The sequence below is a fragment of the Porites lutea genome, chromosome 5 (genome assembly GCF_958299795.1).
Source record: "Porites lutea chromosome 5, jaPorLute2.1, whole genome shotgun sequence".
Classification (NCBI taxonomy): Eukaryota; Metazoa; Cnidaria; class Anthozoa; order Scleractinia; family Poritidae; genus Porites; species Porites lutea.
In genome coordinates, this window is record NC_133205.1 from 28,004,900 (window position 1) to 28,023,133 (window position 18,234).

Sequence of the window (18,234 nt, forward strand, 5' to 3'; positions counted from 1 at the left end):
GCGAAGACCGAGCGCAAAGCGAGCGAGGAGCGCCAGACAAGCGCAGAAAAAATTATTTCCATGGAAACGACAACTAAATTCGCCGAACACGCGACAAGTTATCTTAAAACTGTATCTTTTTTTTTAACTTACAAATTTTAGGAAAATACGCTCATTTTTGGGCTCTAGCCTGAACATTGATAGCCTGTGAGAGCATCCGGTTTTTTCGACTCTAGTTTCACCCGCCGAGAAAAAACGAAGACCGAAAATACGTCTGCGGTTCACAGGCCAGGAACATTGATTATCTTCAGTCGGCGGGGTCTCGATCAAAAGCCCTCTTAACCAAGAGCTAATTAAAGTAAAACACTGTTGTGACCTAAATAAAGTTTCAATTAACCTTACAAAAAACAATTTTATGATTATCAAGTCTCCGAAAAAACTTCCCTGTTCAAAGTAACTTTATCAAACAGCGAAAGCACAAACTTTCCAATTGAACAAAGAGATAAGTGTTTTTATTGATGACCAGTTATCTTGGAAATATCACGGCTCATTTGTTTGCTCCATAGCATCACGAAATACTGGTATATTTTCCATGTCATCATGTTCTTCCCTATTAGAGCTGAAGCAGCTTTATTATTATTGATAACCTGACATATCCATACATTTCGTATGGCATTGCTGCTTGGCAAAACGAAGGCCTTTTAACTGGCTACAAAATTAAGTGCCGCTAATTTTAAATCGTCGCTACATTAATATAAAGTGTGTAAAGTGCAGTATAAAATTCCACCATCTGGTTAGTTACACACTCTTACTTTGCTATTTGACGGTCGTTTATGACGTGTATCGTTGTCTTTATCTGACAATGTTATGTGTGAAGACAGCAGTAAGATATTACATTACAGTTGCAGTTCCGTTTGTTTCGTTCAAAAAAATTCAAACCCAATATAATCATTTGATAAGGATCATCTTCTTTCCTACCTAGTGCTATCTCTACTTTTCTTACATTTACTAAACATTCTAACTGTTGATCATGTATACAAACTCCATAGTTGGGATAAAAAAAACAATTTCCGTCAATCTTTGACGTACGTATGTTTCCAGTATGCCTAAAAAGGCATAGCGCGAGCGCGAGCGCGAGCAACCTCTAAGTATCAGACAAAGTCAGAATTTAAAGACCTTTAGCTCCTGAAATTTAAAAGTCAAGCTTATGGACTGAACCAACTTGGTCAATGTCTGAAACCTTTCATTCCAACAACGTCAAAGCGAACATTTGAAAGCTATATACGAAATTCGAGGCAAATAAAGAATTCATGGAAAATCTCTCCTTACATGTTACATGTTAGCGCAGTGCTATAAGCGTGTTTTGCACTTGTGGCTGCGTGAGTGCTACTCAAAAAATTACAAAAGTGCACTGCACTAAGTTTCCGTTTTAGCCGGGCGTAGTATCAGTCGCTTGTTAATGTCAACGCTGTTGTACGTTTCGATCCGCCTCCTCATGCCCTCTTCAGTCTCTGAATTGCCTCCACCAGATACACCCACACGATTATGTCGTTGTTCACAACAGATTAATTTACGGAATTGTCTCTTAAACACGGGATTCATCCCCGCGTAGATAAACGGATTTATTGTGTTGGACAAGTAAAGGAAAAACATGCTGAGTAGCTCCAAATTTCGTGGCATCGTTGCGACGAGATGAAAGCGCTTTAAAATAACGATTACCCAGAATGGGATCCAACATATCATAAATGCGAAAACGACAGCGAAGAGAGATTTGCTGAGCTTGATCTCGCGGGTGGAGATGATGCCTCTGTTAACTTCATCACTGCTGTGGATTGTAGACGATGCATCGGCATTGTGCTGTTGGATTGTCTTTGCAACTTTTATGTAGCTGAATATTGTTGTTGCTAACGGTGTTAAAAGGAACAAACAGAGCACAATGGCATAGTGGGTCATTTTCCCGGCTTCGCTTAGATGAGCTGGGCCGCAAAGGGCGTAACCTGGAACGAACATATAATCTTGAAGACCAACTAACCTCGGTAAAGCAGAATATAAAGCAACGAAGATCCACACACAAGCCAGCCATGCGCGTGACTTCCTCGGTGTAAAGAATTTTCTATATTGCTGCTCCGACTTGCAAATTCTCACGTACCTGTTAAAAGCTGTTAAGCCCATAGTTACGGGTGAAACGTAAACTACAAAGCTAGTGAAGAAACCATGTAGGTCACAAATTACTCGCCCGTAAACCCAATCGCTTGTTGCAAGCACACCGACTGCAAGAGGCATTACAAACACAGCTGAAATCAAATCGCTCAGAGCCAATGCGATAATATAAAGGTTTGTTGTTGTACGAAGCCTTGTGTTCTTGTACACTGAAATACAAACCAAGCTGTTTCCTGACAACGAAAGAGCATTTAAGGTAACAAGCGAGCTGACTTCCACGATGGTTAAAAACAGACTGCGATTGCTAAGATTGATATCCATCATTGTAGCTCTTCTTCAGAACCCAAGCACACTAAGGCAGGAAAACGACTTATGCTCAGTGGTGTCAAGCTGTCAATGTTTGCCAATTTTAACTTCCCAGTATTTACTTTTTTCTTTTCGGTAAGTAATTTGAAATCATCCCACCTTTAGTCATTTTTTGACTTTGGCCGCCCAAATGCACAAATGCATCCTTAAGATGGCTGTTAATGCTTATATCTGCTAACTGTCCACATTAAATTTCATCCAACTGTGGATACATATCATAAACACTTTTCTTTTTAAAACCTCCATGTCGCTTTTTATTCTCTTACGCAAGCCCCTCCCGCACCTTGAGTCAACACCTAGCAAATCTCTATTCTGAGTGAAAGACAAATGAGTGGTGATTAAAAGTGATGACTGGAGATCCGTAATGAACTTTGCCACTAATATACACCATAATCAAACAACCAAGAGCTATATTTGCTTTCTGTTTTTTACATGAAAGGTTTGGCCTTCTCTCAAATATTACTTAAATTTTCTGATTGCTTATTTCAATTGTGGCGCTTTTCTTACTATAACATCCGCAATAGCAATAACCACAATTTATATGTTAAATAATACACCATGCACCGCTAAGTTTACATTTGAAAGGTAGAAAAAGAAAAAACAATTATTAGTTATAAAACTTGGGCATCCTTTTACCTCAGTGCCTCTATTTTTCATTAAAAGATAGACTTTTGTTTGACTAAATTAACGTGTGTAGCCGGCGCATGGAAAAAGTAGGGTTTAAATTTACTTATTTAAATCCTGAATGAAAAACATATATACTCTTTGCTGCAATATTCGTTTAGCAACAATCGAACGGAGACTTTACTGTGTGCCTTTTCGCAAGCCCCAGCTTTGTTTAGCGTTTTGACAGGCATGGGATTGGAAAGAAGGTGACCGTTGTGAAATACAGTAAGCGCCCGCGGATAAAAACCTACTTTGTTGAAGTTTGGCATAATAAGTTCTTATATTTCGGGGTACTTATTGGCAATTTTCCAACGTAGGTTCTTAATTAGGTTCTTTTAATAAATTAAAATTTCTATGTAGGAGAAAAGTCGGATAATCGATTGTTGATTACCAGGAAAAAAATAACTTGGTTGTGGTCCTTATATACAGTATTTATATTATAACCCTAACAAAACTAATTACTAATTTACATACAGTAGTGGTACAGTGTGTTCTTGTTATACTTATGATTAACAACAGTTAAAGTTGCACTCCTTGGTTAAATTAGACTGTGCTATGTAGTATGCAGTATTAATAGGTTCTAACTTTTGAGTCCCCCTGCCAAAGATAAGATTTTCCAAACATTAATAAAACGTCGGCTTTTGGCTGACATTTTGTATAGTGGCACTTGTTATTCACTATTTAATAATGAAGTGAAGTTTAGAAATTGGCCGCATTCTTAACTGGCGCAGCTCTTCGAAACCTCTGAATTTCATTTGAGTGAAATGAATAACGACATTAGAAGAGATGCTGACCAAAATGACAAACTGAGAACATACCGAATATTCAAAACAATAGAAAATTACAAATGTGAGGATTACCTTCGCCAGGTCACCAACACCCGCCACAGAATAACTTTAACAAAATTGCGATTAAGCAACCACAAACTCGCCACAGAAACGGGCCGATACTTAAGATCCTTATAAAAACCTGAAAAAAGAGCACTGTATGTCCAATTTGTAAACTAGAAATGGAGGAAATGGAATATAACTGGAAATGAAATGGAAATGGAATATAACTGTATCGAAACTGTACGCCCTGCTTACCAGGAAAAAAGAAACGTTGTCACCGTATTCGATAACTTGAAAAATGAACATCTTATAAGAGTGAACAAAATGTCACCAAATGAAATTTTCATGTTTTTAATAAATCCACCTAACAAGAAGTCTGAAAACCAAAAAATTGATAGCGAAGCATGTGTTCAAAGAAACGAGAAGGAAGCCAAAAAGTAGATCAAATATGTGTCTGTGTGTATGTAACTATCGTTATTTCTAATAACTTTTTATGTATAATGTAACAAATAGCCTCACATCTGAACCACTGCAATTTGAAATTATTTGGGAAACAGTCGATGTACCAGAAGTGCATTTCTGCTGTCCTTTGTCGCTGTTTCAAGGCCATGTCGCTGGCCGGAATTTAATGTGTCAGTGCTAGCATCAATTTCTGTTTTTGTTTTACGGAGCGGGAGAGAGAACCTGGGAACGAGGTTGGGGGGGATGGGGCCGGGGCCTCTATTTTATTTTTAGGGTACGGGACTAATGGGAGATGGAGGCTCCGGATCATGGGCTCCTGCTGGCCAAACTGAAGCCTGCAGGGCCAAGAAATATTATTTTCGAAGCTGATTCCCCTTTTATCTGAGATGAGCGGGCCCCCAAATCCCCGAGATAGAGGCGACGCTCATTATAATTGGTCAATTGACTGTCATGACAGCAGGCCCAAACTTATTTTCCGCGCATTTCGGGTACGTTCCGTTTCCGGTGCAAACTTGCCAATGACTCTAAAGGGCTTTGCAATAATTGACCAGATGATCACAACAGTTCTAATCTTGAAATGCCACTGACAAAGAATTTCATAATATTATAATACTTTTACATTTAACATAAAAAATAAATCAGAAATATTAAAAAATCGTATAGGCATATCAATTTATTTCATGGAAACTTGTCGAATTCAGAGGATTAAAATCGATCATTCCGACTGCGCAAATTACGTAACCAAGTAGCAAATCACCTGTGTGGAAAGTTTGATTTGAGCCGGAAGCTACCGTATGTGATAGGCCTGTTCACTTTCTATCAGTCAGGGAGATTTAGACACAAAAAACTGACACAAAACACCCCGTAAACGCCAAATGCAACATATGTCTTTTCCAGCCACAGTTCTCCAAGCTTCCTCTTCGCTGCCAAACATACCATGACAGAAGCACCGACAGCTCTTTACTTCATAACACCATCTCTAGTTTTTTTCCGAATTTGTTTTGTTGCAGTGCGACGTTTTGTTCCTATTCCGAAATCACTGCTGAAAAGCTCAAGTCGAAAGCAATGGATGTACCATAACACTCTGGTATCTCTAGTTCACTCGGGTCTCTCATCATGTCTGGTACTGTACTGGTAAGTTGTATTTGTATTTAAAATAGTGTTGTCGTTAGGCAGATGTTAACTGAAACAAAACATCGCACACTATTTACCAAAAATAATTAGACCGACCGACTGTGCGATGAATGAAAACCACTGCTTTATTAATAGCCTGCGACTGTTTTGCGAGTGCCGTATTGTTTTGACGGCGGCGCCACGAGAAGATTGGGTATTTCGAGGCTTCGCCGCTCATGAAAATCGCTCGCTGCTCCGCCACCAAGAAAACATATCCCATCCTGCCAGTCATCCCGCTAGCTGCACTGGCTAAGTTCATTAGGGAGCTTTAGCATCGACGACGGCGACGGTCTAGCCTCGACCAAAGGCCTGTTCACAGGCTACGGCGACGACAGCGAAAACGTCACTTTGAAAAGGCATTCGCGTTTTTTCAAACGTTGTCGCGTTTATTCCAATCCGCTGAAAATGTCAAATGTAGGCGAATTTCCCTAGAGTTGATTTCTTGGGGACTGCGCACTCAAGTTAGAAAGAGAAAGAAAAAATTCGTCATCGCTTGTTTACTTATTTATTACAGATTCACTCCACTACATAACAAGCAAATAATTAAATGAAATAAGCTAACACTACTATAAAAAAAAAAGAAAAAAAAAAGAAAGTTGTGGAGAAGGAGACAACCAAAAGCGCCATGCGCCATACTACGTCCTCCATATAGCCTGAAATCACTCATTTTCACGTCGTAGTCGTGCAGTGACGGCAAAGAAAAGTGCAAAAAAGCGTGATGCCTTAAATGTTGGACTGAGAAAAGCTGCACTGGACTCTACGTTACGCGCACAGCACCGAGCTACTCTCGCATTGACGTTTCGTTTGCTTGGCTACCCGTACCAGGGATCTGTCAGTGGAGAGAAGGCCGGCAACGAAGGAGATTATGAGAACCTATCCTTCAGCCTTCTCTTTGATCTCTGTCTAAATGTAATCCTAACAATTCTTATTTTGTAACCACGTGACAAGGAGTCGGCCATGTTGGTTAAAAAATTCACCAGTGACCAGCAATACTACCAAATATAGTTAAATTTATTTATATAAACACCAATGAAATGACAGGTGAGCTTTCGCGCGAAAACTTGATTATCTTATGTTATCTTCACACGTGAAATATCACCGTTTTTATGGCACATAATCAATCGCGCCTTTCTCAGCAACAAAACTATTAAAGTGAAATGGTGTGGTATTTCATTGGTGTTTATATAATAAATAGAACATTACATGGCCGTTGGGAGATACGAAATTTCTCTTCTCGTGTTGAAAAAATAAAACGAATGACAAAATATTTCAACACTCGCAGAGAAATTTCGTATCTCCGCGCGGCCATGTATTTTCCTCTATATAACAAAAAGTAACATGATTTTTCTGTGTTTGTTCTGATCCTCAACTGCAGTTTTTACGATGAGCCAGCAATGGTGTATAATATGATTCACACGTGGAGCATGCTCTCATTTTACGTGGTTTGTTTCTCGGCAGGTGAATAAACTGTTTAATTTTGTGGACGTTTATAAAATTTTTGTTTTGCAGTAACTCCTTTCCAATCTGTATTATAAGACGACTCTGCTGGGAATAGAATCGAAATTACATTTTGTATTTTTAACGGGTTTATTTTAGCACAACTGCAATGGAAAATACAGGTAAAATAATATCCAAATTTATGTAATTGATTGATATGATTCACTGAAGGCGGTTTTATCCTCTTCAGTCCGTTCCCTGCTAGCAGAGGCCCCCTTTTGATTGACTTCTAGGTCGGCTGAAATTATGCAAAAGGTGTTGCCCTAGATTCCATAGCCTTTTCATGTGCTGTTTCTAGTGACACTCACTTTTCGCAGACCGTGAAAACCCAGAGGTTTGTCAATTCTCATTAAGGGATAGTGATTTTGCCGCCCGCTTGTTTTGTTGTTGTTTTTTTTTTGGTAACCTTAGCCTGCCTAGCAGGCGCTGGTTAACTTTAATTTTTACCTCTCCTTTTCTCCCCTCGCGTGTCCTCGAGATTTCTTCCTTCGTCTTAAAACCGGCGCCTGCTAATCAGGCTATGATAGCCTTTGTACAGCTGCCCCTTTAAAAAAACGAGTAAAAAGACCTGTTCGCCACCAACGATCATCTATTCAGTCTATTTACCTTGGGTAACAGATTTTTTTGTCGACTGCGCGCTTCAGCCAACCCTGTACTCGGTGGCGGGCAGCCCTAAAACTGCTGGAAGAGATGCCAAGAGAAACAACTTTCAAATGAAACCTAGAGACAGAATATACAGATGGATTCATTGCGACTTGCATTGAAGACATTGTTTTTGTTTCACAGGCTATTTTATCCATGATTTTTTTGACGTGCTTTTGCATGACTTACGCAACTCTGCTGGTCTCCTATTCCATCATGTACTGGTAAGTTAAACTGATGGACAACAAAAACCTTGCAGCTTGTTTTGTAACATTGCTTCAAAAAGAGTTGAAAAGCGATGTTGCGCGTTTTACCGCCAACAATTCAAACCTGTCTTGCATCAAATCAGGTTGTTGCAAGTTGCGTGAATACCAGACTTTTAATTGGATAAAATTACGCGGGAGTCACGCTATACACGAGAGTTATATACGTTCTTGTTCGTTCTTGTTGCAAAACAAGTTTGCCTTGGGCCGGTAAAGCGAGCCACATCAAAAAGTAGAACTACTGTCTGCCTTCTTTCGCAACCTGCAGCAACCTGATTTGTAGCTGAGACAGGATTGAACGTGGCTAGTAAAACGCGCCCTGCATCATCGCGATTCAAGTCGTTTTGCAGCAGTGTTGCAAAACAAGTTGCACGGGTTTTTTTGCCCGTTTTGCCGTACCTCTAGTCTAGCCTGCGAGCAAGCTCTCCCATATGGGCGAGCGAAGCGAGCCGCGCGAGAACGCGCGAGCGAGCCTCTCGCGCGTCTACTTTTAACGATATCCCCAAATGGACAGCTTGCTCGCAGGCTACTTTAGTCTGATCTGTGCTACTGTTCTTTATTTTGCGCCACTCGTTGAACGGTTGGGAAGAAAACTCGATGGAACTGACAAGAGCAAAGGGCCTGCGGGGATCCCCTCCTTCCTTTCATTGATTCCGACCTTTTCGTTGCTCCAGCTAGAACGAGCCGAAGCAAATAAAAACTTTTGTTTGTGCGTTCGTTCTTGTATTAGTTTTAGTTCATGGGCATAATGGCCTCATGATCAACTTAAAGGATCATACAGCCATTGTCTCTTGGTTTATGCCTACGATCCCACAACTAACTAAAGATGCTTGAGTTGATCTAACTACTGTAGGATTAATACTAGGAGCAACCGTATTTCAGCGGACGGATTGTCGAAAAGCATTCTTTTCCCTTACCTCCCACACCTCGAGTGGGGCGAATGAATGGCAAGATTTCCCCCACCAAAATGAAACCTGAAACTTCTCAGGCAAAGTTCCTGTGTATTTGTTTTAGGGAAGGAGGATTGTCCCATTCTCGAAGAAAAACCGGTAGCATGCTCAAACATTTTTAGTTGAATGGTTGCTTCCGACACATAGCTTTAATTTGAAACAGAACAGTAAAGTCTTCTTTTTAATAGGGATTCAGACTGATAGTTAAAAATTCATTTCGCATAGTTAACAAATTTCTTTTTTTGAAAACGTTCAAGAAGAGAGGATAGTCGTTTTGCCTTTCACTTGGTGCACCTACCTTAGTAGGTACACAAGCTTAGTTACTCAAGGTAAGCCAAGTTCATCATTCACTGACGTTAGTTTACGCTTTATGAAAATCTACAAATACCTTGTATCGAGTAGCTACTCAGTTATAATAATTGTAACTTCACTACGACAGTGTACTGTGACATGTTAGCCTGGGTCCAGGCTCGGCTACAATGGGGAGAAGAGCTGAGCGATTTTCCCATCCCCAGTCCCTCGCTTGCCGATTTTTCTGCCCTCATTGCGAAGCATGGTCCCAGGCTAGTGGTATGTCTTCAGTCCTAATAGTAAATTGTATTTGTTATGTTCTCATATAGAGCTGCATGGCATGTACTTTTACGACGTTCTCGCAACTGTATCTCGCCTTTCCAACCGGCTGTCTCTTACTGGAAGTAAACAGTATTCCACTTCACCTCAGAAGGATCATGCGATATCACCAAATAGACCGATCAAGTCTTCTGTACCGCTTCAATCTAGCAATTCTACTCATCACTTTTGTTGTTTTCCGGTTTATTCCTGTCTCCTTTATGGAAATATATGTCATATTACATGGTCAGGATCAATATTTACCATATTACTTGTTCGGAGTGTTTGGGCTGGGTGGGATGGTAGTGGTTAATATAGTACTGTTTCTCTCCTTGTTTAATGCAGAATTTGGCAGAGATAAAAACCCTAAGCTTGAAAATACATAGTAAAAATGTTTAACTTGTGTAGTGTAATTGAAACAGATAGATTCTTCAAATCCAAATTTAAAGAAATGCAAGTTACTGAGTAATAAAAAATGAAACGCACTTCAATTGAGTGTCAATGTATTATATTTAGCACATAATTGAGAAAACTACTTATACCGTTTATGTCTACTACCGGACACGGGACCGCCATTTTACGTGGTTAAACCGTTTGCAGGGCTAAGGCAGTACCTTCAAACCAAGGCAAACGTGATAAAAGTTCGACTAAACGCTGCACAAATGATCACAATAGGCTGCCAAATTCAACCAAAAGGGAACTCTTTATTAAAATGCGTACAATGTATAGTTTTCTTGTACTATGGGGGTTATCTTTATAGCGCGTATTTATGATTGATTCTGTGAACATCAAGTCTATTCGTTTTTTCTTTCATTCATTATTTTTTTTGTTGTTGTGATTATTATTATTTTCTTTTTTGCGTTTACTCTGTCAGCAAGAGATACAGATTTAAAGAAACCATCGCTAATTTGGGCTGTAAATAACGTTATATTTGAAAAATCCTAAAACAGCATAATTAATTTTGCACAACGATAAAAAAAATGGAAATTAAGAGCCTGTTTACATGGAGGTGGGGGATTCCAGGTAGGTGAGGTAACTCGCTTAGCTGGGGTAACCCTCCTGTCCATATAATCTCTCATTTTAATTTGATCACGTTTACATGATAGGTGGGGTGACCCGCCGAGGGTTACCTCACCTACCTGGGGTCCCCCACCTCCATGTAAACAAACCCTTAAATAGCAAATTCCACTAACAATTCATTAGCAACAATTATCGCGACATCGATGAGTGGATGGAAATACATGGCTAGTTTCAATTCTTTCTGATTAATATTCGGTACCAGAATTGACCTATTTTATAAGGCATTCTGTCAAATTAAATATTTAACAATTATTCCTCGAGCCCAAATGGGCTCTGAGTCAATAGCCCATGAGGCCGAAGGCCGAATGGGCTATTGACTCAGAGACCATGAGGGCGAGAGGAATAATTGTTTTAGTAAAATCCAACTAGTTGGTCAAAAATATTGAGATAAAAAAAAAAGTCTAGCTAGTCAAAGCCAGACTTCAACCCTTTTTTGCCGCCAAAAAGCCCGTGCTTTTCGCTACTAGTGGGCTATAACATATAGCCTAGTAGTAGCTCAACCAATCAGAACGCAGCATTGATAATAGACCACTAGCTGGAGTTTACTAATACTTAGTATTCAAACTCTGGCGATCGTGATCATTGGCTGACCGCAGTGTTCATACAATTTGCGCACAATTAAACATTTTATGGAAATTACACCATTCTTGGTTTGCAAACACGTGATTAGGCGGTCATGTTGGTGGTTAATACAACAATTTTTTTCCGAAGAATTTACATGAAAATTAGCCACCATACAAATGAGAAAGAACTGGAGCTGGAATGCATCCCGCAATTGTCCCTGGGATTGTTACTGGGGACGCGCCAGTCCGCTATTTTTTTTTCCTTTCCTAGTGTCAGTCCCAAAAGTTTTTGCGAAAAGTCACTCACTTTCCTTCTCTTTTCTAAACTGGGGAATGGAGTTTAATTCCCAGAGTAGAGAAATGCTTTTGTTGGTCGCCACCAACATGGCTGCCGTGACGTCAAGTGCAAACCAGCAATATTTTTCTCTTAATTATTTTTATATCATCTTTCCTTTTTAAGCATATTTAAATCATCTACGTCGCTGTTTGGATATTTTAAAGATAATCTTTTAACTCTGTTAATACTGCTGTCTGTAACATCATACGAAATGACTAGTGTTGTGCAAAGTTCTGCCAAGGAGATTTCATTTCAATGGTAACACCAAAGGGATTCGTCCCTCAGATATTAAGTTGGAGCGATAAATAATCTCGCACAACATGGTCGAGAAGTAAGAGGTTCGTGCTTAACGCCGCACTTAAGCCAGACGATAGCCTTCGTGGCAGGCGCCGGTTAGGTTTTTATAGGGCGCCCGAGAAGAACAAGCGAACGGAAGAGGAAGCCTCCTCTCCTTTTCTTCCCTCACGTGCGCCGCACTTCCTCAAAATTTCTCCTTTCACCCCCTACGCCCCCCCCCCTCCCCCCCCCCCCCCAAAAAACGGCACCTGCTACGCAAGCTAGCCAGACGTTTAATTCGTCAAGTCTGTAACGTCCTCTGGTATAAATACGGACAATCTTTCATTCATTCTACGACCAAGGCTTGAGTTAAACCATTAAATAACAGAAAGAGATCATATTAGTCTTGTAATAATTTAAGTAGGTAGGTATCTCTGAATGAGACAAGAACAATCAATTGATAATGTTTCTAATTAACCTTCTCAGCTACAAAACCATTCATGTGACCGTTGCTCTGTGATTTCTCGATCACAAACTCACTTCTCCACAAAAGTGGAAACAAAATGAAGTTGATGATAATCAGCGCGGCGAAACCAAATGTTCCAATAAGAAAATGGGATAAAGGCATTTTTTGTCTCTTGAAAATAAAATAAGCACTCAAACAGAGCAGAAAAATGAATCTTAGCGCAATAAATGTTATAAACAGAACGCCACGATTAAGCTTGTAGGCCAAATGGGAGCTGTTCCAGCCATGAAATCTCATCAATCTTCGTAGATGTAAGAAAACACTATTGATTTCCACAAAGCATAAGCAAGTCGCTATTGCAAGGTACTGCTTGGTGTGTAGGACGAATATTGTGACTGAAATAATCTGAAAAAGAGGAAAAGATAACACTGTTCGTGTAATATCCACTTTTCTATTAAACACGCAATTCAGAGCTGTCCGCATTACGAGCCGGGAGCCTCGGAATTTCATTCGGTTACCATGAAAGTGACCCCTAGCTACATGTTTTAAAAATGGAAGAAAAGTAAAACACAGGAAATGCGTAGCTGTATGTTTCCCCGCCTTCCTGTTGTATTTACCCGGCAACTTGAAATCTTAGTGACAGGCCTGCAACTAAGTCGTAGCCTACGAGCAGGAATTCCTTTTGTGGACTACGCTGCTCGTTTTTGCCAAGCGTGGCATTTCTCAAAATTTCTCAAAGTTTCAGCAAAAGGTTTTAGGTGAAATTTCAGCGCGATTATCTCACCTCTCTAACTTTTTCAAACGCACCAGCGAACGAAAAGAGAGAAACTGAGAAATTTTAACCTGCGTTTACATTGACGTTTGCGTTGCCCCAGTTCGCACGTGTAAAATGCTAACGCAAATGCAAGTGAAAGGGAATTTGAAAATCATTCCATTTCTCGCGTAGGTGCTTGCGCTGCGTTTGCGCTGGCAATTGTGCAAAAGGTAGTTGACATTGAGATGCATTTCCTTGCATTTACACTTTGCGTTACGGTGGTTCACACACGAATCTTCTTCCGTTTCTATTTGCGTTACGGTAATTCACACATCTATTTCCTTCCGTTAATAACATTTGCATTTCATCTTTATTGACTCTCCATAAGGCCAACACTTCCCTAAGACGGAAGCCTACTGCCGTTCCTAGGTATCCCGCGGAAATGTCTTTCTTAGAGATGGATGACTGAAATAATGTCCCTTAAAAGATGAAAGCAGGAAAATGCAAATGCGAAACATCGTAAATAAAGGCCTACGTGCGAAAAGATCAACAAGCACTTAACTGACACTTCTTAACTAACCAAAACAACAATAGAGTACTAAAGTGATGACGTCATAAAAATGAAATTTGTGAAATAATGGGATTTGTCAGGATATTCTGAAAGAACAATGTCCAAGAGGCCTACTTGCCAAAAATGAGCATTTCGGGGCGAATAAGGCTATTTTACAGTTATGGATGGAAGCGAGGCTGAGAGAGTGACCTTGTTTTGATACAAACCTTCTTTGCTTTGTTATGGAAATTGTTCTTGAAAAATACTAGTTAGCATAAGAATAACCTGATTTACATAATAAAGCAGGAAGGTTTGTATCAAAACAAGGTCACCCTCAGCCTCGCTTCCATCCACAACTATAAAATGGCCTATTGTCTCTGAGATGTTAGCCGGTTATTCTCAGAAAACTCCATACAAACCCTTCTAATTTTTTGGGGGGGTCGACCAAAAAAAAATTTATAAGGGTTTTGTATGGAGTTTCCTAAGCATAACTAGGCTACGATCTCTGAGACAGTTTGCCCCGAAATGCTCATTTTTGGCAAGTAGGCCTCTTGGACATTGTTCTTTCAAAATATCCTGACAAATCCCATAATTTCAGAAATTTCATTTTTCTGACGTCACACTTTAGTACTCTATTGGCTGTTAAATAGAAAAGGTAAAGATGGTCAAGCAAATGATTAACTTTTCTACCATCTGTTTCAACCTCCCTCGACTCAGAGTTGCAATCCACTGTTACTACCCACTCCATACAGGATTCCGCTCCCTACCTTATTAAGTGTTTACTTACTACGATATGATGAATGACAAGTCCAGGTGATCCTTTGAAGTCATTTACTACAATATCCCATGTATCATGCAGAGTGTAACCTATAACATTACAATCAAATAGTGAAGCAAACTAATTAGCCTTATCCTGAGTAACATTTCATTTCTTAACTGTCTATTTTGCCCACAAGTTATTCCAGATTTGATACCAGGCAATTATAGACTGCTATCCTTGCCCAAAACGTTGCTTAAAAATTTCCACGCTCAGTAAAGCTGACCACAAAGTAACTGATGACATCAATATATGAGAGCATTTACAGGAGCGAGGGTGGCACAGTTGGTTAGTGCATGGCCTTCGGTGCGTGAGGTCCTGAGTTCGATCCCCAGTGACATGATCACATCACTGCCATATATGGGCTATATAGGTATGTGCCGCTTTGAAGGGTATGGTTTTCAAGTAGTTTACTCTAAGATAGGGTATATAAATCAGAGCATTTGGGTCTAGAATAGGGTATCATTTTTCAGGAAACTGATCAGTTGGTTGCATATTTTATCTAGACTAGGGACTGTGGTATAAGGTTTTGTTTTGGCTAGACTGTGCTAGTGACCCTAGTAGTTTCTAGAAATCAGCTACTCTAGGATAGGGGGATTTGGGGAATTTACTCTAGTATAGGGTAGCAAAATTTAGCTGAACTAGCTCTGGTATAGGTTAAGGGTTCCAGGGTCCCAGCGGCACATCCCCACCCAGAAATTCCAAAAGTACCCCCCACCCCCGGGGAAGGGAGGCAAGGAGGGGTCTCGTCACGAGTTCATACACACACCGGAGTTAAGCAAGGCTGTATGTTATCACCCACCCTTTTTAATCTCTATCTTAGTGATCTACCCGAATTTCTAAATTCATCAAACTCAACCGATATTTTGCTTGATGACTCTGAAAGACCTATAAACTGTTTATTATATGTGGATGACTTAGTCATCTTTTCGCGGTCAGCAAATGGCCTACAAACACTCCTCAACAAGTTGGAATCCTACTGTGAGAAAACTGAACTAACTGTAAATCTACACAAAATAAAAGTCATGATCTTTAATAATTGTGGCAAGTCCTTAAATAACTACTCGTTTAAGTATGGAGTAAATAAACTAAACAATGTTAAATCTTGTAAATATCTGGGAATGACACTGAACCCGTATGGAAATTTTAGTTTAGCTAGAGAAGAGTTAAAAAAAATTGGGCTTAAGGCACTTCATAAACTAAGAAAAGAGATGGGTGACAACTTTAGAGAAAATATAATGATGACGATTAAGCTATTTGATGCTCTGATATCCCCCATACTTCTCTATGGAAGTGAAATTTGGGGCTTTGACTGTAAGGACCAAATAGAAAAAGATCCCGCAGAACTAGTTCAAATTAAATTCTTGAAATGGTTGGTAGGTGTAAATAAATACTGCAACAACAATGTATGTAGGGCTGAAACAGGAAGATTCCCAATGAAAATCGAAGCACAATATAGGAATTTTAAGTTTTGGCTAACTCTAACCAAACACCCAAAACACAAATTATCACAGGTGGTTTATAATGATATGAAGTCGAGAATGAATAAGGAACTATGGAGCCAAAAAATCAAACGCGTATTAGACCAAATAGGGCTGGGATACCTCTGGACAAAAGCACATGAAAATGACATAGGAATCTTGAACATTATCAAACAAAGACTGAAAGACATCGAATTACAAAGATGGGTAAGTGACGTAAACAATGACGTAAGAAAAGACGCCAACCAAAAAACAAACTAAGAACCTTCCGAAAATTTAAAACAATAGAAAATTATAAATGTGAAGATTATCTCCATCAGGTCACCAACGTCCATCACCGGATAACTCTAGCTAAACTCCGTCTAAGTAATCACAAATTCTCCGACTCTGCATGTGAAAGGGGCGGGGATGCTCGTCGTCTCACTTAGGGGTGTAAATTTTGGATTTTGGTCTCATTTAGGGTGTTCTGGGCAGAACATTCACGGCTCATTACAAATGCAAGAATTCAGAGATGAATCTGAAATCTACAACTGCCAATGGCTGGCTTGACTGTAAAACATTTTAAGGCAACATTTTTCTACAGTGTTACAGTGTAAAGAAAATTGCTTTCAGTGTTATCAAGCAAAATATATAAAGAGCCTTGAGAAATCTGACAATGAATAGGACATACTAATAACAATAATTTTCAATGAAATTTTTGGAACTGGGTAAAAATATTGATAAGTACGTAGTAATTAATTGATAGCGGATGACAAATCGTCCATTGCAGCACTATAAAATCATTATCGTTACTGTGAAATTACAGCATGTTTCACATAATAGTATTGGCAAATTCACAAATATATACACATTTAGAGCTCTCATTAAGCAGTATCATCAAATATAAAATTTCTCAGCTAACTACCCCCATCCCCCAGAGGCCACATGTGTCAAGATACCTATAATCATGGCATATACGCCACTTGCACATCTCCCATAATGCACCTAGTTATTTACCCTAAGCACTGTTTTCAATTTCTCTTGGGATGGCTGCAATGAAAAACCAAGGTTATGCAAAATTTTGCGGGGGTAAATAAGGTGCATTATGGGAGATGTACAAGTGGCGTATGGTCCAACGTTCAAATTTAAAATTGAATATGTATACGAAGAAGCACGAATTTACTATAACCCTTTTCTTTCCTGTATGAATAAAAACATATCGTATAGCTTCCAGCTGGGGCAATAAAATGAATAAATTCGATCGGGCAAAATACTAAAGACACGAAATTTACTCAATGTTACGTAATGAATGTCTGATGTCAAATGTGTCTTCATTGCACATCGGCAAACAAACCACACGTGAAACCATAAAAAAAATAGGGATAAATCGATTCTTACCTATCAGAAATGCTAACAAACAGGTCGAAGGCAAGCTCCACTCTGATCTCAACTGATCTGATCTCACCAGGTCAGTGAGCATTGAAGGTTTATGGTAGAAACTGTAAATTGTGTACATTCTTTGTTAGCGTTATCAAATAATTCTCACGTACGACAGACAATCATTGAGCATTAATGTATCAACACCAAGAAATATAATGGCGTTATTTTCACTTACCAAAAAATCGACCACACAGATGAAATGCACGCGTGAATGAAAGAGATCAAAGTATTCAAATAAAGCCACTCCTTCTTCGAAGAAAGACCTGGCGGCAGAGTGAAAGTAGCTTTACCGAGGAAATATAACCCACGGAAAGCTAGTAATGAAATCAGAACCACTAACAAATAGGAAAAATTGGTATCCTGAGGCACGTTTGTAGCAGAAAAATGAGGCAGGACCCGCGTCATGTCTGGCGATTTTTGGCCGGAAGACACGAGACAGAGAAGAGTTAAAATGTATGTAAATACAGTTTTGGCATCTGTTTGATGTGCACTTTGCATTGACAGTCACGCAATCTTTCGTGACGGATGTAACTGTTCCTCGCACGCAGAGTCGGACCTCTACAGAGCTTTTAAAATGACAGCAAATCATTGAAAATGACAAAGTATTTCTTTCAACTTTATTCATGTTTTCAGGCATATCTTTCTTTTCAATAAGATGCTACGCTACGCCACGCATGCCTACATAAGTGGCGTTGACATCACTTCCCACATGCAGTCGAGCCCAGAGTCGAGTGCGAGACTTAACTGATCTAAACCGTCCGGCTTTTTCCGCATTCTTAGCTTGATGCGCCTGTTAAGCAGGCTGTTGGCACGCGATTACATTATTTATTACCGTAAATACTCGAATTAGCGCCCAGCTTCAAATAATTGCAACGCTTCGAATTAGCGCCCCTC

The 18,234-nt window shown here is 39.6% G+C and overlaps 1 protein-coding gene and 1 long non-coding RNA gene across 2 annotated transcripts; both read right to left on the minus strand.

Moving 5' to 3' along the window:
• Positions 1-1,395: 1,395 nt before the first annotated feature.
• Positions 1,396-2,463, minus strand: LOC140938174 (beta-1 adrenergic receptor-like). Its single transcript, XM_073387695.1, has one exon. It carries the CDS (start codon positions 2,461-2,463, stop codon positions 1,396-1,398), a length of 1,068 nt encoding a protein of 355 aa, XP_073243796.1.
• An 11,867-nt stretch (positions 2,464-14,330) lies between these two features.
• LOC140939242 (uncharacterized) lies at positions 14,331-17,824 on the minus strand. Its single transcript, XR_012165618.1, has 3 exons — positions 17,516-17,824; positions 17,299-17,399; positions 14,331-14,490 (listed from the first exon to the last, which is right to left on the minus strand). It is a non-coding gene; the product is annotated as an uncharacterized lncRNA (long non-coding RNA).
• Between the last annotated feature and the right edge of the window lie 410 nt (positions 17,825-18,234).

Excerpts from the sequence above, each read along its gene's own strand:
- LOC140938174 (XM_073387695.1), bottom strand. The coding sequence starts at position 2,463 with ATGATGGATATCAATCTTAGCAATCGCAGTCTGTTTTTAACCATCGTG.